At 35.5% G+C, this 22,323-nt stretch overlaps 1 protein-coding gene across 1 annotated transcript in view; it reads right to left on the reverse strand.

Moving 5' to 3' along the window:
- Window positions 1–22,323, reverse strand: part of COL25A1 (collagen type XXV alpha 1 chain) — a 444,869-nt gene that overhangs the window by 14,201 nt on the left and 408,345 nt on the right. The window contains exons 24-31 of the mRNA XM_041759382.1: window positions 22,284–22,307; window positions 21,616–21,660; window positions 18,029–18,073; window positions 15,241–15,321; window positions 14,304–14,366; window positions 13,620–13,670; window positions 11,336–11,362; window positions 3,706–3,759 (exon numbers count right to left, since the gene is read on the reverse strand). Coding sequence (XP_041615316.1) covers window positions 3,706–3,759; window positions 11,336–11,362; window positions 13,620–13,670; window positions 14,304–14,366; window positions 15,241–15,321; window positions 18,029–18,073; window positions 21,616–21,660; window positions 22,284–22,307 — 390 coding nt within the window. The remainder of the gene's footprint in view (window positions 1–3,705; window positions 3,760–11,335; window positions 11,363–13,619; window positions 13,671–14,303; window positions 14,367–15,240; window positions 15,322–18,028; window positions 18,074–21,615; window positions 21,661–22,283; window positions 22,308–22,323) is intronic.

Consider the following 22,323-nt stretch of genomic DNA (forward strand, 5'->3'; position numbering starts at 1 on the left):
TTTTTTAAATTTTATTTAAATTCAATTTGCCAACATATAGTAAAACACCCAGTGCTCATTTTATCATGCGCCCTCCTTAATGCCCATTCTTTCTAAACTTAGGGGTTGGTGGAACTAATTAATTAGCACTGTCACCTAGAGGCACATATTGTATAGGGAGATTACCAAAAATAAATATGATAAAAGCTTGTTGAACTTCTAGTCATCATTACTTTATGTTTATTACTGAAAGATCAGCAATCCCATTCAGTAAGGTGGCCAGGCTTTGAAACAAAACATTAAATTTGAATTCCAGTCTGGCACTAGCTGGCTGGTAACTTTCTTAACCTTTCTCTGCCTGAGTTTCATTGGCTGTTAAATAAGAACAATACTACCTATTCTGCAAGAATTTTTCTGAAGATTAAATGTAATTATAAAACATGAAATGATGTCACCAAATAATATGTTCCATAAATAGTAGCTCTTGTTATTAATACACCATCAGAGGTCTTGTTTTAAATGAAAAGGGTTTGGCAGCCAATTCAAATTAAATTTCTTTCCATTTGATCTGGCAGTGTGATTTATGATATTTTAAATATTTTATTTATTTATTTATTTATTTATTTATTTATTTATTTATGAGAGAAAGAGTGCATGGAAGGACAAGAAAAGGGAAAGAATCTCAAACAGACTCCAACTGAGTACAGAGCCTGATGAGGGGCTCCGTCTCATGGCCCAAATATTGTGACCTGAGCTGAAACCAAGAGCCAGGTGCTCCTCCCGTCCAGCCACCAGATGCCCCAATTTATGATTTTTTTAAAAATGGTGGTAGTGGTGGCATATATGTGTTTACAGTCAGGGGGAATGGGTAGTAAAGTGGGAGGTGAGGGTTTAAAAGGAAAGTTCACGCAATCTGGAATAGGTCTGGTTTGAAAAATCTCCACAGATATTTTTGATATACCTATTCCCTCTTCCCTCCTCTGAGTACTCTCTGCTTTATTGTGCTTTTAAAATGAATATACCATGGTTTATTTGAATTAACCTGTCACTAAAACATTTGTCTGTGGAACTGCTCGTATAGAACTGCTCACCCCAAATAATTACTTTAATGACAATTTTATTTCACTTGCCAGCGGCTGCTTCAGAAACAGGCCTATGCCCCAATTCTGGCTGGTAAGGTATTGGAGGAAGTCTGAAGGGAAGTGAGGGGGAAGGTTTGCTTACTGCTAAGGCAGAGACACGGAAGGAGATGTTTGTTCTCTCACTGGAGAGGTTTGTAGGAACTAGCTTGCCTGTGATCAGAAGACCAAGCCAGCATATGGAAAGGGCAGAGAGGCAGAGCCAAGAGTACCTCCTTTGAATATTTTGTTATATAAAGTAGTGAGTTTCTCTATTGTTTAAGCCATTCTGAGTTGGTATCTGTCACTTAGAGCCAAATGCATCCTAATGGTCCCCAACTGAAAACTTTTGATTTGAATATGAAATATGGAATGAAAAAGGGATTTGAATTCTTCTTCTGGATTAAATAATTGCTGAAAAACTTTTGAACCTCTCAAACTTAACATCCTTCACAGAGTTCCTCAGCAGTTACACGGCCACAGGAAGAAATCAGCTCAAGGCAGGGATCATCAGGTCCTTTAAGGGCTCACGCTGTCACTCATATATTTGAATGACACTGCCAGTAGAACACCTGGTGTCTTTTAGGCCAGTCTCATTTCTTTCAGGCTCTTTAATTTGTATGTCTACACTGAGGAATTCTTCTAGAAAGGATTCCTGATTCCTCCCTCTTTAAAACTGGAAACTTTTCTAGGAGAGTCCAAATGGCACCTCCGTCAATTAACTTTGAGAATCACACTCCAGTTTAGCACTTTGGGTGAGGGACACTTGGAGAGTACTGACATATGATCCAGTCAAGATAGTTAACGTGCTGAGTAAATACAAGTGTAACACTTCACACTGCACACCATTTGACTTAAACTATGTCTTCAAAAATTCTTAGCGATTTCATTTGTTCTCCTGGTTAATTCTGCCCCAGTGCCGAGACCTGATACTCTTGTGACACTCTGGAGCTATCGGAAGTAGCAGCTGATTTACCGAACGGTAAACCCTCTTGAGCCCCAAGGGCATTCTGCCAAAAGACTACTTGAGATTTGCTGCTCCATTTTTAGTACATGTGCTGGATTTCTTGATACAATGCTTGAATGCGTCAGCAGCATGAGGCTCTTAGCTTTTAAATGTTTTTAATTAAGATGATCTTCATAAGTCAGCTTGATTTTAGAAATAAGACAATTGCAGATTCAGATGATTTCTTCCTTTAGGACTCACCTCCTTCTAGAAGCATTCTTGGATAAAGCCAGACTTCCTCATCGTGGTACATACAGTCTGTATGATTTGTATTCACTTTGGCCTCATTATCTGGCTATTTCTTTTTTTTTTTTTTTTTTTAATCTGGCTATTTCTTGCTGATATTTATTTCCTCTGCCATTAGATTGTAAACTCTGCTAGGTCAGAGAAAATAGCTGCTACTTTTACAGTATGGAGTAAATATCTATAGTGTATTAATAAAAGGTTGTAGGATGACAAATCAATTATAATGGCATTGTTCAATTCACTGCAGCAAATTAGCAAAACTGACTACACAAATGGGAGGAAAGTGCTTCCATTTCACACTAGGAGTATACTGTGTTCTATAGATTATAAAATATAATAAATGTTTACTGAATGAACGAATTCATTTTCTAGAACACAGAATTATGGAATTGGGGTAGGTGCCAAAGAAATAACTCTGTGCCCTTATTTTAAAGCAAATTACCCCAGACTGAAGACACTTTATCTAGTTTTAAAAGACCATAGCTTGCATAATGAATCATCTCAACATTTTGAAGCCCTTACTATTCGGATACTTTCTTTACAGCCTCTCCTGGATGGTCGGGAAATTGATGACACAATTCCACTCAGACACAAGAAAACTTCCAAGTTTCCCAAAGTGAAGAAAAGAAAAAATGGGAGAAAAACAGAGAAAGAAGGAAGAAAGGTTCCAGACAGATGACTAGCTGCTGAGGCTGCAATACATTTTTTTGTGTCAGATATTTATCTTCTGCTCTGAAGATCTTTTTTTTTTTTTTTTCCCAAGGATATGGAAACAGGGCCTAGCAATAGGGAGGTTAGTGAAAGGTTTTTGTTCCATAGTTCACTGAAATTATTTCCTTATGGTTAAAGAAAGACAGCCTATTCTTTTGCTAAAAATAAATAAATAAATAAATAAGAAGCATGTGTAACTGTGTGGAGAAGAATACTTAAGTTTTATAATTTCCTTTAAAAAAAGTTATAACTTACTCTGAATGAATACAGTAGCTTTATATAAAAGATTATCAACCAGAATATGTAGTCCTGGATATTTTAGCCCTATTTGACTTCAACTTTCTGGATTAAGGCCAAATGAAAATATCTTCCTTATGGGTTAGGAAGGACTGGTCTGAGCTATTTATTTTAGCTATGTATATGTATGCCTGATTTTTTTATTAAGGCAATCACATTCTATTTTAATACTCTGTTGTCCTCTCAGCCCGAGTGCTCTGATTAGGACTTAAGATGGTATATTTTCATTTAATATTTTAGATGGACCTTTATTTCTTCTGGGAAATGAATAGTTCAGTTCAACTAAAACAGAAAAGCCACACCGTGTTTTCTTTAGGTCACAGCTTAAGAACCTCAGAAGCAACTTACTCTTTCTCCTTTGGGACCTGCAGGGCCAGGGGGTCCCATAGGGCCATCTGTACCCTAAAAAAAGATAAAAATAAGATAATATGAGACATATCCCAAGGGTCATAAGAAAAGCAGTTATAATTTATCTTTGACTTTTCCTGGGTGAATGATGCCTTAGAAAGTCAGCAAGATGACTTGTCTCCTTTCAAAGTGCTTTATACTTGATTCTTTTGGGCCAGCATTTTTCAAGAAACTCATGCAAGAAGGATGAATTACATAACTGCACATTTCAATGAAGGGTACACACGAGAAATTGGAAGTCATATTTAATTACATACTTCCTCTCTGAGTTCATGGAACATCTTCACTTTGCCTTTGTAATCTTAAGGAGGGAAATGGAGTGGTTTTCCCTTCATATCACTTCTTTTTTTTTTTTAAGATTTTATATATTTATTCATGAGAGATGCACAGAGAGAAGCAGAGATATAGGCAGAGGGAGAAGCAGGCGGGATCCCAGGATCATGCCCTGAGCCAAAGGCAGACGCTCAACCATGGAGCCACCCAGACGTCCTGCTTCATATCACTTCTTCAAGTCCATTCTCCACCCACTGTCATCCCCATGCTCTTGGGCCATGAAGCCTTGTTTTTAACTGTTTAAGAGGCTTGAACAGTTGTACAAGTGGAAAAAAGTAGGAAATAAATGAGAACAGTGTTGAGCTGTTCAAACTTTCTCTGGCTCTGTGGGGAGCAGCAGGAGGCTTATAGGAAGGGAATTATTCTCACAGACCCGGCAGCTGGCTGATTTAATGGCATCATTGCCCTCCTGCTTCAGGATTAGGATTTCTGTCTCAGAATGAATGGATATGGGAACACTGGGTCCAGTGAAAATAATGACTGCCTGAAGCAGGTTTTTAGTTAGAATTGAAGAGCTTGGAATTTCTTTTTGATTCTTTAACATGTAACAAGGACTTCAAGTAATTTGCTTCTTTTCAGGAAGACTATGCTTATTTGTAAATAATTTATTCTAATATTTGCCAACATAGGAACTATTCTAGCACACGTTTTAAAAATAGTATTCTTATTTATGTTCTACTATTCATTTTTCTTCTATCAGAGCTTTGCAATATGAAATCATTTAGGGCTTCAACTCATTCCGATGTTGGTGAATTCTCGTCATCTCATCTGATCTTTTTCGTATTGGCTGAACTCAAAGTTCATCTTCAGAAAACTTCTAAAGACTGATTATCTGTGGCTGAAAATTTAATAAATGGAGCTGTTAAGAACCAAAGAAAAGAGACAAAATGACAGAAGACAGACAGATCATTTTGATGAACAGAGATTTGAAAGTTAGTTTCAAGGAAGAAGTTACTTGCTCATGGAACTACAGGAAATGTCCATTAGTGATGGAGAAATCTGTCTGGGGTCCTAAGGCAGAGAGGCTAATTAGACTGGTCATTCTTGCCACCTACTAAATTCTCCAGACTGGAACTCGGGCTTCCAAAGGATGTCCTGCAGTTGAGGCTGTGAGTCAATCAGCACTGCAACCTCTGGTCTGCCCACTTTCCCTTTTGTACCACATCTCTGTACACTCTCTCCTTTCACTCCAGTCTTACGAACCCCTCATCACTTGATGGAAGTACATGGAGCAAAAGAGTCTGTCTTGAAGCACAAATTCATAGCCACAGAACATGGAGCAAGATGAGGTACTGACTCACCCGGGATCCTGGCTTTCCATCTAAGCCAGACGCTCCCTGTGTGATTTGGTTGGTAGCAGGGTTGGTGGGTATAACACGAAGGACAAGAACAGAGATTAGTATGAGGTACTGATGAACAAATGTAACGCTTCAAACAACATAATACACAGTTACAGGGTTCTGGGATGAATATCACATTGCTACACATTGTTAGTTAAAAAAAAAAAAACAACACATGACAATAAACACCCCACAGATGATGGCATTTTAATGACATTTCCATTCGACAAATTCTTATTTGGAAATCAAGTTAACAAGGTTTATAAAGTGGGCTTTAAAATAGTTACTGGTAACATTCACAGACCACTAATTTCCATATGATATACATTTTTGAAAGACTGTACTATTGACAATATATTTCTTTAGATTTTGAAATAAATAATGGCCAATAGTCTAAGGGCTCATTATAATAATCAATCAAAGTTAGCATTTTAGAGGAGAAGAAAAAGGCTCTGTTTTTTCTTGTTAAAACAGCACTTATGAATAAAAAATGCAGAATTTCAACATGCCAAAATGGCTATGTGGATTTTACATGAACAGTACTCATTATTTTCTGGGTTTTCTTACTGTGTTCACATTAGTTACCACTAGAGGGACTTCTACGAATAGGAAAAAGCAGGAAAAATTTCATGAGTCCAAACAAAAAATAACTGTCCCAAACAAAATTGTTCCTCAGTTCACTTCAAAAGATCATTGCATCAAAGTCTGAAGGGGAGATGCTTTAAAAATATAACGTTGTTCTCAGGCAATGCATGGTTTTTTGTTTTGTTTTTGTTTTTGTTTTTTACCTCAAACTCTAAGCTATGTACAATGTATAATTAAAATATGACATTTTCAATGCTTGTTTCAAGAATAAGCACAATTACTTCTTTGAATATGGCTTTTGTATCTCAAAAATCAAATACTGATTTATAGTCCTTTAAAGATATTGATTAAATCAAGTAGTATTTAAGAAAGATGATACACTAGCCCTATAAATTCTCTTGGCAAGGTTGCAGGATTATGTTCTCATTTCATGCTTCAGATATAGTTAATAATAAAAAATGGAAGAAAAAAATCTATTCCAGCTGCAAACTCTACCAATAATGCTATACCATATATACTTGGGTATTTTTAGTTTTTTATTTTACAATTTCTTCTGTATAGTTCTATTATGAGTCAGACTATAATTGTAAAATGCATCTTTTAGTTATGATTAAAATTTTTAAAAATCTGTGTTGTTGTTTAATGCTACCATATGTAGATATTGCATAGAAGTTATCACTAGCCCAAAAATTTGAAATTAAGGCAAACTTTTAAAGAAATCAGATTGAAGGTTTAATAAAACAGAAATCTGAGCTTTCTTTTTGCCTTTTGATACTCTATTCAGTCACCAATATTATGATATTTAAAAACAAATAGGGAAATGGTAAAATTTTGTACTGATAGTGTAACATTATATTTACGTGAATGTGAATTAATGACTCACATATGTGATAGAGGTTTTGTGCCTATAGTCCATTGTTCTAATTGGTGTGATGTAACCTATCCTCTAACACAAAGCTTATATCATTCATTCAAAAAATGAATGAATAGTAAAATTAGTATGTGCCTGACCTATGTAAGGCACTGGCTTTTTTTTTTTACATACAAACTTTGGATTTTTATTGAAATCTTGTGTTAGATATCAAACAAAATCTGCTTTCTCCAGATAAAAATATTCTCTCAGATGTCTCCAGATAACTGCTAAGTCTAAGTTGGTCCTTTAATGTCTCATTTAATTTTTGAAATGTATATGAACATTTCATGTTCATATATATTCAGGATGTTCCCAAAAGAATTTTTATTGTGTAAAGGATCGTACATGACAACCTCTACCACTGCTTCCACTAACAAACTTTCCTCTTGAGCCTCCACTGCTATCAAGTAGAATACTTTAGAGCTTAGAGTACCAACATTTTTTAATATGTTAAAATATGTGTATAAACTAGTTTCTACCAATTCTGTGTCTTATTTTAACAATGTAATCTATAATGTTCTTTACTAACTTTTATCTGCATTCACTGAATAGTCAGCATGTTAAAACCTTGAAACTAAAACCTCATATTTAACAATCATTTTAAAAAATCTCTTTATTGTGGAAAGAAGATAGGCATAAAGTGCATGGAATATGAAAATTCCCTTTTCATTAAAAATAAAAATCTCCAAAAAAATCTTGAAACAACTTCAAAATACTTATTCTATACTGTCCACTGTTGCCAAAAGAACCACATAAAAGGGCATTTTCAAAACAAATAACACAAAACATTTAGACCATGATATGATTGATTAATGTAAGGAGCCATAGCACTGACCTCACGCCATCAGCAATGGCCAATTGCATACCTGCCACCCAACAGAGGGCCACAATTTTTGGTATCAAAGGAGAAAAATGAAATTAAGGGAGGATTTTGAATTGTGCTAAATTATGAAAACATATGGGAGAAACTATGACATAATCAGCATAATGCTTTTTTTAAGGGCAGGGCGATGGGAGAAGAATCATCAGCCTTTAAAGAAGAAGGTTGGCATGTATGTAATTGAATGACAGGACATTTAGAGCATCATTTGTCATGGGGTCTTCCTCTGACACAAGAGCAGGCATCAAACAACACTGGGCTGAGCTCTGCTCTAATATGTTTTCTAATTACAGAAGTCTCAAATGTAAGATAGTCACTGAGCAAACCAGAGTTGTTACTTAGGGTAAAAAAGGAAAGTCTGAGATTTGCACTGAAATGGAAAGTTTTCTTTACTTACTGGAAGACCAAGGGGTCCTCTGTCACCCTTTTGACCTGGTTCACCCTTCAATCCTTTAACACCATTTAACCCTGGTTCACCCTAAATGCAAAAGCAAATGCCAATTTTGGTTGCTATCATGGGTGTTTCAACTGTGAGAGAAGAGAGCCAGTCTCTGAAATGGTTGCAGATTCCAGTTCTAGGTAACAGCAGAGTCAGGCTAGACTTGTCTTGCATCCGTTCAAAATTCATTTCAGACATTTCTAAAAATTAATAACCTGAAATTGACAAATAACATTCTAGGAAGCAAAACTCCCGAGAAAGTGTACTCTTTACAATAGAAATGCATATGCCTGAGTTCCAGTTTTTCAGTTCTACCTCAAAGAAAATGGTGTTATTCTACCTTGTTCTCGCCAAGCAAATCAAAGACAGAGTGGAGGATGCTGAAGGAGTTTCAGTACGAAAAACCCACTCTGCTGGAATGAAAAACTGGAATATGCAGGACAGTGTTATATACAGATATCTTAAGCCTTTAAGCATTTTGCCCTGGGGAATGAGCTAAAAATGTAGCAGCTGATGTTTGAAGTAGTGCCATTTAGTGAGTCCACATTTACTGACGTTGCCAAGTCAGATCCCTACATGGATTAATCCACAGAATAGACAACTAATTGCAAAAAAGAATATGAAGACCACAGTGCTTAAATGTAGTTTTACTAACTGTCCAATGTCAGAATAAAGAAGGCTGGAATTTAACCTCAAGTGACATTACAGAAGTCATGGTAAGTAATAAATTCTCTTGACTCTGATCCTTAAAAAATCTAAGAATAAGCAGCACCATGTTAGAAATAAAGAGGTCTGACCTGTTCCCTGTTCACTTTTCAACTTTTAAATAAACGCATTAATTTCATCACAAAAATCTGGAAAGATTTGTGAAAGGAAGATGCAGTCTCAAAACCCCTATAGAGTCTCACTGGTTAGGAGTGAGAGTGGGGAGAGCATGTGCTTACATGGCAGGTGGGATTATTACCTGGGAAGTATTTTCCCCATTTATCTGATTAATGAAAGTCAGTGTGATATTTGTTAAACATAGAGTACAGGGCCCCACTTAGCGTTTGAACTTCCAAAGGGGTCACAAAATAATGAACACACTGGCACAACCTAGGGGGTTATGGGGATTCTGAAGATAGGATGTTTGTAGTGCTGCCTCTATAGGAAGTCCCAATGTGCTGTGGTTGGTAACGTGTGATCCTGGGAATGTCAACAGGGCTAAAGTCAATGTGAAGTTAAAGCCAAGGCTCAGTAGTCAGCTTTAATTAACTGGTCTGGTCTCAACTTGAGAATAATGCCTTTGCATGTGTGTGGACTTTTGGCTAGAGGTCTTGAGATGATGAATAGGCAGGGCTGCCTTGGTAGGCCGTGAAATTCTGTGGTAAGGAATCATACACTAACATGAATGGACATTAACTGAGAAGGTGAATTTATAAACAATTGAATGTAGTGGCAAAAAGACCAAATTTCAACCCTGGACCTAAGTTCTAGTCCCAGGTCAGTCATTTAATTAGCAATGGAACTCAGAGCAAATAATCTAAATTTCATAGGCCTGTAGCTTATCATCTATACAATCAAGGAATGAGCACAGGTAATCTATTGAGATCTTTTCAACTTTATAATTTTCTGAAATCTGTGATTTAAGTGGTGCCTTGAAATCTAAGGAGAAGGCTAGAGTAGGAACTACCCATTTAGTAAGGAGTGGGAAAAGAGGTTAAATAAGTAACCCCGAGAGGTTAGATAACTACCAAGACCACAAAGCTGATAGATGGGCTCTCTATTCTGATGCCAGAAAAATGCCCTTACTCCAAACTATAGTCCATACTTCTGAGACACTGTCATTCACTGGCCTTACCAGGAGATATGGTGTTCTAAGAATAAAAAGGCATAAACTCTTCCCATTCTTGGGTGAGTCACCTGCCTGACCCCAAAAATGAAACTTAGGTTTCTGTACTCCTAAAGCTGGGTGGGCAGGGGGAGCCCCTATAGGAGAGGGTGGGCTGCCTCTAAGGTTTCTGATTTCTAGCTCTTGCATTTATGTGTTCCCCTATCCCTCACCATTTAAATGCACCAACTCACTACTGAGGAGCTTTCAAGAGTGCTTGAACCTTCTCTCATGCATTTTTCTCCTGAATTCTTAAATTCATGACAAAGCATCAAATCACAAGATAACAACTGACATTTACTGGGTGTTTTTCGACAACTGCAGCAGATATTTTGCTAAGTATCTTATAAATATACCTCATTAAATTATCACAACCATAGGAGGTAAGTTGTCTAGTTGAGTAAGCAAAGCATCAGAGTGGGTAAATAGTCTGCCCAAGGTGACACAGCCTGTCAGTAACAAAGCTGAGATTAGAACATAGGTACTCATGACATATGCTCCCTAGAAGAAGTAGCCTTTCTTTCAGGGCTCATTTTAATCCTCCAAAATGTCCTCTTGGTCTACACAAAAGCAAAGAATAGGTACAAATCTTTACAATATAAGCTGCACTAATTCTGACAAGGAGAGATATTCTCTATTGTTCTCTTGTTAATCCAGAATATAGAATACACGTAAGTGACATAATCTTCTCTTCCCTATAGTACACCTGATACACCCTACCTCATTCTAGACCAGTGATCTCTGGGGTGGGGGGGGAGTATAAAATTAAGATATTGTGTAGTTAAAGCATTTTAAAGCATTTAGATGCAGTACTGCTATATGACAAACAAGGAGTATCAATAACATCTAAATCTGCAACTAACGATACATAGTAAAAAAGAGCATCTGGACTAGTCTGAACTGAGAATCTCATCAGATTGACTTCTAAATGGTTGATTTTGAGTATATTATGATTAGTAGCTTAAAAAACTTACATAGTGTCATGGAAAAGGCAAAATGAGGAATAATTCATCTCCAGGTGATATCACTTAAATTTGTTGTAAGTCATTCTGTGTTGTGAGATTTAAACATCTGGATACTTAAAGGCTTAAAGATTATCAACATTACTTGACAGATAAATAAGACAGGACAGACATGCTTCCGTTATGCTTCTCCATGATTAACAAGGAAACAGAAATCAAATAATCAAGGGATTTTTTTTTTGGATTACCTTTGGTCCAGGAAGTCCATGGGGTCCCTGAAAATGAAAAACACAGATTTTAATTAAGAATTGATTCACTATTTCCTAGAAGAAGTGATTATTGTAGAGAGTAATCGAAGAGATGTGAAACAAGAATTTTCCTGTTTGAGCTATAGCTAGAGGCAGGCCAGTGTCTGTTAATACCTAGTGAAAGTTCCTTCGAGCTCTTGGTTTGTTTTGTAATTGGAAATTCATTAACAGCAATTCTTTCTGCTGAATTCCTGTGAGAAGGAGGGAGAAATCTGCCAGGGTTATATGAGAGAAAAAATTTTAAAAGTACTGTGAACCCACAATACTCTTATTCCTCAGATCCATATTTTTATAAAATCTAGGTGGAATATGTGAAACACGTTATAAGGTTATATAGAATAGAAGTCTTAAAACACAGAAATTTGCCAGATAAAAGTCCCAGACTTTAAAGTACTAATGAAGAGGAAACCTTTTGCATTATTAAGTCCTCTAGACCCAAGAGGAATCTAAAGAAGGAAATGAGGAGATGACGGTCAAGTTTGGAATGCTGTTGCAATTTAATTAATTTAATTAATTTATAACTAAGGAAAGGATTCTAATACAGGAACACTAAGCATTATTAGTTAGAATGCATTTGTTCTTACAGCAATGAATTCTTCAAGGCTCTCATAACAGTTATTTATCAATGGAAAGAAGTTATAATGTATACATGAATAAGGCTTTTCCCCTGTATTTTGTGGAAAATCTAACTAAAGAGACTAATTAGCCAACCTAAATTACCTAAAGTTTACTGTAGATTGCTTTAACCTTTTTCAGGTGATTTAAACGAACTCTTTGGAGAAAGGAGTATTTAAATACCTAATAGCAAAATCATACAACAGTACAAAAAAGTTATTTATCAAGCAATATACAGATATTTGTTACATGTATCTACATTGAAATAATATTTTCTCTTTAGATAAGTGGTGGGTAAAGATTTTCAGGAAATGGCTGTTACTTTATCAAATAGTCTTTATTTTAGTAATAAAAGATCCATTTAACAAATTAATTTCATATGAACAGGATATAGCATTTTAAAATTTAATCTTTTAACTTAAAGTGGAGGGTGTATTAAAAAGCCCAAAGTATGCCATTGCTTAATTCTTTTTTTTTTTAAAGATTTTATTTATTTATTCATGAGAGACACAGAGAGAGAGAGAGAGAGAGAGAGAGAGAGAGAGAGAGGCAGAGACACAGGCAGAGAGAGAAGCAGGCTCCATGCAGGGAGCCTGACATGTTACTTGATCCTGGGACTCCAGGATTATGCCCTGGACCGAAAGCAGGCACCCAACCACTCACCCACCCAGGAGTCCCACCATTTGCTTAATTCTTAATGAACTGTTTAGTTTTAAGAAAATAAGGTTAATTATAACTGTTTCATGGTATGAAATAGAAATGGCAGTTCATAAGAAATAGATGATTGGGTCTAGAGCTCTGCTTTGTGGCTTAGATCATTCTAGTGAAGCTCTTTTTTAGAACACAATAGGAGGAAAGAGTGACTCACAGTTTTTTTAATCTGTGTGACTGAAGACATGAGGTTTATTTAGACACCTTAGAGATAAATGAGACCTTAGAGGCTGCCTGACTTGTCAAAGGCTTCTGAGGCACTCCACCTTCTAAGCTCTAGCCTTAACACTAGTGCTATTAGGTGGACATTTTGAGAATTACACTGGTTTAATGGCTGCCTTCCTCACCAGAAATGAGTTTTGTGAGGGTATGCCCATTGACTCTATTGGTCACTAAGGGATACTTGTGGTATGTACTGGGTCCACCAGAGTACTGTAAAGGTGAAAAGAAAAAGAAGCAACACTATATATGTCATCTGTGGAAGTGCGCTTCAATACTTATCATCTTATTTTATAAATGTTCCTATTAAACATCTCATTAAAGGATCTCAAAATTGGTTAGATACCTTCATTAATGGCTACAATTATTAATTTTGTTATGCTATTAATGGCCTAAACAGTGTTTGGTTAAAATGATTTTTTGATGTTCATACTATAGATTGTCAAATCTACCTTCAACTCTCCTATCACAAGACTACTCTATCTCTTTTCAGGAGATGTGTTTGAGGGAATGAAAGACAATATAAAGTCAGTATATCTCAAAGCACCTCATATTCTCTGTCCATTCCACAGAGAGTAGCACAAAATACAAACTGGCTATTTTGAGGGATGTGTTCATGTTTTTTCTAGTAGCATGCTTGTAAATAAATGATTACATGTTGTAGAGAAGAAAGGCTTACCATGGGGCCTGGTGGGCCATGGGGGCCTGGTGGGCCTGGTGGGCCTATGATCTGTATGTCCAAAACATAAACATGGATTTGGTTACTTCATTTAGATAAGGCGGTTTGGCTTGAATCTTGTGCTGGGGTTCTGCTAAGGCCATTAATAGCTGTAGAGGCAGAAGGATACTAAAAGAAGTGATGCATTTGGTTTTTTACATTAAGAAATTCCTTTATGAGAATTAAAAAAAAAGAACTTAAAAATACAGTTGTTTTTACAAAAGCCAGAATAAATTTAAAGTACATTAAAAGAAAAGAGAGCAAATGATTACCAAGAAATGCTATAACAGCACAACCACTATTAAACTCTCAAATTATTTCACCTAGTAGAAACAGGGCTTGGGAGAAAAAAAAAGGTATGTTTTGTATTCACAAACCTCTACCCAAAAGTTTTATGGGAAAACCACTGATTTTTCTCCTTAGGATAAGGGAGTCCCCTAAAAAACTGCTTACCTCAGACCTCTGAGATACTCTGTCTCTCATTGTACAAGGCTGACAGACATTTCCTCTACAGTTTGACACACTAAGAGGTTCACAGTCTTTCTACTGTTGATAAGCCATCTGGCACAGGTTGAACTGGGTAAATAATAGGTCTGTTTCAGAGTTCTTTAGGAACCATGGAAGTTCAGCCAATCATGGACTTACAGAAGGACCCTGAGGACCTGGCAACCCGGAGTCTCCTTTTTCTCCTTTCATTCCATTGGCACCCTACAAATAACCAGTAAGAATTGAGCTGGTAAAGTTGTTTCCAAAATGTAAGAAACAATTGAATTTTATTCCCAAGCCCAACATTCTTTTGAAATTTTTATAATATTATGCATATGATATACAAAAGAAGGATTTATCCCCTTGCATTTTAGTCTCAAACAGGAAGCTTCTCTAAATCTCTAGGATTATGGGTGATATGTGAAATAAAATATAAAGTAAATAAAAACTAGGTTAGGCTTGATTGGTTAAACTTACACATTGTTAAACATGTCAGATTATAAATGTTATATTTTTTATGGTGGTGCTCACTTTAATAGCAAAGGTCAGTCTTTTAACTTAGTTTTCATTGACATTTTTTTAAATACACTTCCTTGTTTTAAAACAGATCTAGGGCAGTGAAGTTTTCTACATTATTTTAATATTTTCCCTTCCAAATTCTCAGTAAAAATTATGGGGTAAAACCATTAAAACTCCATTCTATACACACAAAGAGAGTACTTTCAAAAGTACCTTGTTTTTAAATTGTATATTTTGTAGTTTGTTAATTTTTTTTATTATGGTTTATTTAAAGATGACCAGTTACCATCATCTTATGCATACCAAATTAAAGTGATCAACCATATTTATTTTACTATCTGCTGATGGGAATAATTCAGGAAAACATGAAGGTGTATTTTAGAATTCATTCGGTTAGATGCTTTAAAACTTGTTTTAGTTAGTGGCCCACTTGGAAAGATTAGCCAACAATACTTCAAATATTTAAAAATAAAAATATTAAATGAATCACTAGATGAGACTGCTGCTAATCATGTAACTCTTTTCTGATGATTTAATTTATCTTAAGATGAACACAACCTAAAAAGTATACACATACCGGTAATCCAGGAAGTCCGATTCCTCCTTTTTCACCTGGCATGCCTGGGTCCCCCATATCTCCTTTTGAGCCTTTAAGTCCCTACAAATGATATGGTTTGCATGTAAAAATCATACTGACCCTTGATAGTAATATTTTAGGGAAAACAGAATTACAGATCAATTTTGTCAGTGGATGATCCTATGCTGAGATGATTCTGATTTTCACTATTAGGTAGAGTTATTTATTATAGAAACCTTCTACATTGAATCAATACTATTTCTCATGTAATAAAAGTGGTTAAATTCTATTTCTTAGGTCACTTAGGTATGAAAATCATGAACTTAAGTGTTAACATAATTTCTCCGGATTCTGTATTTTTACCTGGCAGCTAATTTGAAACCACTGGTCCTGAAAACAGTTTAAGGAATTGAATTCTCAGCAGTACAATATACATTCTGAACCTGGAAATGTTACTTAAACAAAAGTTCAAATAAATTCCTCCCTTCTCTATTCACGATACACCCTCACCACTCTTAAAACCAGCCGGAAGTTCCAGTCACCATCAGTTTCAATAGTTCAATATATAGAAAGGTAAATAATATGGACACCAATCATTAGTTACTGAGTCATTAGGCACCAGCGTCAGTTAAGCTCAGAAATACTTCAATTTCTCCACAGTGTTGTTTTATTCTCACGACATCCCTATGAGGTGATCTATGATGTTATTTTTATGCTCTAATGGTGAGGAAATAGATACATGTATATTTTGAATGCTAACAAATCTGAATTTTATAATAATAATAATAATAATAATAATACTGAAGTTAATTTATATTGTTAAGCATTTTCATCCAAGCAGTTTCACTATCATACAACCAGATGGCCCATTCTTGAGCAGGGATAATCATAGTTCTGATAGTAAGGAATCCCCTGGTTGTACAAACTTGTTCATCTTTTCCATACTACAAACTACTTAAGGACAGGAACCTTTCTCTTCTTTACTTATACCTATAGCACTTAGTTCAGAATCACTCGCTAGGTGGGTGGGTAGTAGGTAGGTAGGTGCCTCAATGGGTAGATGGCTCTTACTGGTTAATCAGCCCCTGGGTGGTTTTAGGAATCTAGTGTTGAAGAGCAGCAGGATACCCAATCTCTACTATTGGACTTAGTAGCAGACGAAGACCTTGTAAAGCCTATAGGAAAAAATCCAGCTATTGTATATGTAGGGACTATGTAGTATGTCATTATGCATGTCAAATTAATTATTTTTAATGATGAACATTCAGAACGGTAATACAATCAGAATTTCTAAAAAGATTTATTTACTTATTTTTAGAGAGAGAAAGTGAGAGTACAAGCAAGAGGGGCAAAGGGGGAGGGAGAGAGAATCCCAAGCAGACTCCCCACTGAGCATCATGCCCAACGCAGCACTCTATCTCATGACTCTGAGACCATGGCCTGAGCCGAAACCAAGAGTTGGATGCTTAACCGGCTATGCCACCCAGGCACCCCAATACAACCAGATTTTTAAATTCTAATATTCTCTGATTAATAATAGCAAAACAGCTATAGTTTCTTTCTTTTTTAATTATCACATTTATTTGATGTAACATCATATGATTTCAACATACAACTCTGATATTAAAATAACTCTTCTCTTAATTTTATTATCTAATACTATCTTCCTGAGGAGCATATTTTGCTAACTGTCTCAATGATCCTCCTGATTTCTTATGATCTTCTTGATTTTAGCCATTTTTTTTTATTTTAGCCATTTCTTGAGTAAATAATGGAAGCCTAGAAAACAGCAAATATCTTGAAGCTAATCATTGTGATTTGACTCTGAATTCCAAATAGTGTCTACATGGTCTTAGATTCTGTTTTGGCCAGAGGTAAACCACATCTTATAGACCAAAACCAGCCCAGGGATTATTTTTGTGTAGGCTGAAAACTGAAAAAATTTTTTAATAGATGTTCAGATAAAAAAAAAAGTCACAAAGATTGTATGTGACCTGCAAAGCCTAAAACATTTACTATTTGGTACTTTATAGAAAAAGTTTGCCAACCTCTGTTTTAAGGGAAACCCTTGTAGATACTGCCATATTCTGTGAAGATACAGATGCCTCACTTGTTTCTGTATTTCCTAATGATCTTAAAACTTAGGTATAATCTTTATGTGGGAAAAAAAATCTTTTCAAAAATTACCTATGTAATAATATCTAATTTTGTGGAAACTTTGGTCAACTGATTTTAATCTTGAATTATTTGTATTCACTGACAAAACTTAGCTTATTCTTACTAAATTGGTAATAATCTTGTAAGTCTAATAAAAATTTGCTGAGGTGTCACTGGTAGATTGATAAGGAGTAATGGGATAAAACTAAAATGTCATATTGCTTGTATGTTTCTACAAAGAAAACTAATGTCTAATTTTTTTAAAGATTTTATTTATTTATTCATAGAGACACACACAGGGTGGGGGGGGAGGGGAGAGAGGCAGAGGGAGAAGCAAGCCCCATGCAGGGAGCCCGACGTGGGACTCGATCCTGGGTCTCCAGGATCACACCCCAGGCTGCAGGCAGCGGTAAACCGCTGCGCCACCGGGGCTGCCCCCCTTTTAAAAAAAATTAATGTCTAATTTAAAATCAATTGCTTTTTAGAGTTAATGTAGTCTCTACACCAGATGGTAAAAAAAAGAGAGAGGATATTATATATCAACACTCCTGTCATTTGGGCTCTAAATCTATATTAAAAGTGGTGATTAATTATGATGCTTTAAATGACAATATGTATCTTTGAAAATTACCTGCTCTCCATCAACTCCTGGGATTCCTGGAGATCCTGGCTCTCCCTGTTAAGGTAAAAAGTGATGGTTTGCCTCCATTTATCATTGGTAAATAAAAGTCATGTTAGTTGATGACAGTACAATTTGATTTTCAGCAAATGCATCATAATCCTAAAGAAGGGTTTGTTACATCATACACATATCAAAACTAAGTGAAATAACATTTTTGAAGATTATATACAACAATACTTATATGTAGCTAAGATCCAAGTTTTTATTTTTGCCCCAAGTGAGATGTAGGCTAATGGAAAAACTGGTGAAAGAAAACTGATAAAGATCATTTGGTGGCTGACCATATCCTACAACAACAACCTATATGCCTTACTTAATTTTTTTCTCCTTAAAAAAATCTGTATTTCTCTTTATTTTCCAACTTGAGAAAAAAGCAAAAACATGACAGTTGACTTAAGAACAGAATGCAAAGCCCTACAAGTTTACAATATTTTAACTGGTACTATTTGAGCAGTGGATACAGATTCATGACTGTGAATGTGCTATTTCCAGAAAGAATCAATCAGATATCTTAATCCACATAATCCATAAAATTACTTTTGGATCAATTATATTATGATAGGGATGAACTAAAGTTTACTACTATTCACATTATGATTTATTAGAAAACTTGACAAACCCCAAATCTATTTTTTCTTAACTGAAGATATTAAAAACAAATGTAAGCAACATGCTAGATATTTATTCAAACAACAAACATCTAGTCACTTTTCATTTGGAAAGGTACTGAACAGACAAATTCTTTGAAACATAGATATTATTTTGTAGATCCAATTATAAATATCCCTGATTCCCACACTGTGGAAATTTTGTAAAATCAACTCTCCTGAGTGTGAGTGTCCTGCCTCACAGACAGACTTTCAAGGGAGCTGACTTGACTGTATTTTTCTAGAAAGGCTTGTTTGAGGACGGTATTTTTCTAGAAAGGCTTGTATAAACAACGATATTGAAATGGTTAGAGATCCTTTCCCCAGTAAAAATTTAAGAGCTATTGGCCACAGCATGAAATTTGAACTTTCCAATGTTTAAAGAAAGCCTGACAAACAAAACAAAACAAAACAAAAAAAAAAAAAAGAAAGAAAGAAAGAAAGAAAGAAAGAAAGAAAAAGCCTTTCCTTACTCTTGATTTTCTGCTCTCTGTGGTAGCAGAAAAGTTTCTTTGCCACAAACAAGTCTGCTGAGGTTGGATGCACCTGGCTAAGCCCTCATCTCATTCAGTCTGAATACTTTTCAACACTCTGGGCCCAATAATGATTGTTTTGCTAAGCTTTTACCTTCAAAATGTGACCTATAAGTGTTTAAAAGAAAACATAACTCTTTAAGTATGATTTTATCTTTCACTCATCAAATGTAGTTTGCAAAGAGTTACTTGATGTGCAAGAAGTCAAACAATCCTTGGTCAATAAAGGAAAGAGAAACACTAATTGAATAGGTTCCTAGTCAGTTTGAGGCTGTGTGTCCCCAGTGCAAATGGGTTCTATATCTGACTCAGGCTACATTTGCTGACTCTTGGTCATAGGCACATCTCACCTCAATGATCCCAGCCTTCTCAAGGAGAGATCACAGAAAGCATGAAGGACTATACAAGCCCAAGATCTCAATCATAGGATCATTGTGTGGTGTGTGGGGTGGGGGCAGAGTGATAACACAGTGGGAAGGCTGGCAGGGGTGAGTAAGGGAGTCTGACTAACCCCATCCCACAGCCCTCGTATGACATTCATTTGGCCAGCTTCCTTTTATCTTTAGTTTCAGCTCAAAGTCATCCTTGATTCCCAAGACCAAGAATTCTTCCCAGATGCACATTCATAGCACATACTTTTCATCAAAGTACTTACTCTATTTATTAATAATTGTGTCTTTATTTGGCTATCTTCTGTTCTAATCTGTAAGCTCATTATTGAAACCCCTTACTATATCCAGGTATCTCTGTTAGATATCAGTCTTTATCATGGAGTGGAGGCTCAAATATGACTTACTGAAGAACTAGTTAAAATGAATAGCAATTGGATTATAAAACAAAGAGGTGGGTATAGATTTTAACCCTACATATACCCTTCATGGCTAGGTGCTTCTTCTTACCTCTTCAGGACAAAGGATCCCTTTGGAATTATGTAAATCCCTTGCGCTTTAAAGAAGAGTAAAGTCCTAGAAGCTTTTGAGGTGTGTTTAGCACTGGGGCCAATTTTGGTTCTGGAGACTTAGTCAAGTGAGAAGAAGAGCAAGGAACTTAGATCCTAATAGATTCTACACAGAGGAAAAAGAAATCTGCAGATTTTCTTCTTGGTTGTCTAGGCCAGCTCACCAAGATATTGGAGATTAGGGATCCAGGCTCACTTGCTTACCAGAAAAAAATAACTGGAGCATATTTGTTTTTCATCTCTTAGGGACCAGAATTTGATAGAAAAATAGAAAGTCAGGAAATCCCAAACATTACATTAATGTTTTACATGAAATCTGTTTGAAATTAGGCTCTATATTCTAAATATAACTTCTATTGGTAAGGACTTCAGCAACATTTTACTTTATATTCCTTTTTATAGTAGAAAGATAACTTTCTATGTGCTAGCTTTCTGTTTTTAAGTATCTTGAAAGAGAAGGGTACAGAAGCTAGCATGAGTGTGTGTGTGTGTGTGTGTGACAGACTAAGCAAATAAATTGCCTTAAAAGGCATCAACAAAAGATGGATTTCAAAACTACTTGAATCTCCTACAGAACTCCAATGATGAAAATCATATTTCAACACACATAGCTCAGTTCTGAAAAGCTAGAGACACTGGCTATGTGTTAATTGCTCAAATGTGGTTAACGAACTAAGTTTGACTTTGGATGGATAAAGCTAACACCACTGATAAATTTGAGATATAATCAAGTAATTCTAGGTTTCTGCTCTTCATAGTCGGTATGTTTTATTAGATAATATTTAAATGGCAGAATGTCTGAATAAATAGAATAGGATGTGCTATAAAAAATGACTCAAAAATGATTCCTCAAATTGTCATCAGCAATAACATCATGCTAAAGCTTCTCCTGTTTTATTTTCATTCTAAATGAATTGAAGGGAAAAATCTTTTTTAGTGTTAGAGTAAATTTTCCTTCAATCCTCTATACAAATATTTTCCTTTTTTCATACACTACAGTTAGTGTATATATGAATATGTCAATATATAAATATATAATACATCATATTATATAATTATTATTTATATAAAAATATCTATAATAATTATAATTTCTATAAAACTTGTTTTTCCCTCTTTTAATATTCTGTGTTTCTCAGTATCCTCCCTCTAAATTGAATGCTATTCTTATTTCTCTCCCTTATTTCCTAATATTCCTTTTTTTCTGATCCCTCTTCCTTTATCCCGGACCTCAATGTCTATTCTTAGCTCTCTGGAGCTGATCTATTCTTAGATCAGCAATATTGCTCATCTCTTCTCCAGCAGTTTTTAAGAATGATTTTTCAAAGATACAGATACTTAAGTTGGGATTCCCTATACTGTACAAGGTAAATGGAAACAAGCAAAATGAAGAATAACCTTTGGCCCTTGTAGTCCTTGAGGTCCAGGTGGTCCAGGGGGACCCTAAATCAAGAAAAGACAATTTTTTAACAAGTGGTAAGTATCTGTATTACAATTTATGCTTTAAATAATAAGTATGCTATATATTTCTCTTATTTCTGTCATAGTCAAACATCCTCCAAAATTAATTTGCAACAAGGACAAATTTACACGTTATACAATCATAAAAGTGACCTACTTATATGCAAAAATATCAATACATTTAGGTAATATAACACTGAAGACGCTTTTGAGTTGATTTTATAAGATACTGCAAAACAGCTGCTGTGTCCCACATTCATCTCCTTGGGATGAGTTAGCTTACTAATATTACCTATATTTCTAGACACCCAGACTCCCCCACCCCCCGAAAGGATTTGATTTCCCAACCACTAAAGAACAAAGCTATTATTATAAGGCCAAAGACTTTAAGAAAAGTAACAACAACTTTTTTTTTGTTTTTGGTCTTTTCTACTAAGCAAACAAATGATTTAAGTGGGACAAATGTCATAAAAGGTTATTAATATAAGGAAGCATAAAACTAAGTATCAGACAAAAACAAGTGCTACATTAGTACCATTATTACCAGCATGCATCAACACCAAATACAAAGTCACAAACCACAGAAATCATGCAATAGGAGTTACCGTGACAGTTAAGGTGGTAATCCTCTGTTGGGAAAATGTA

The sequence above is a fragment of the Vulpes lagopus genome, chromosome 6 (genome assembly GCF_018345385.1).
Source record: "Vulpes lagopus strain Blue_001 chromosome 6, ASM1834538v1, whole genome shotgun sequence".
Classification (NCBI taxonomy): domain Eukaryota; kingdom Metazoa; phylum Chordata; class Mammalia; order Carnivora; family Canidae; genus Vulpes; species Vulpes lagopus.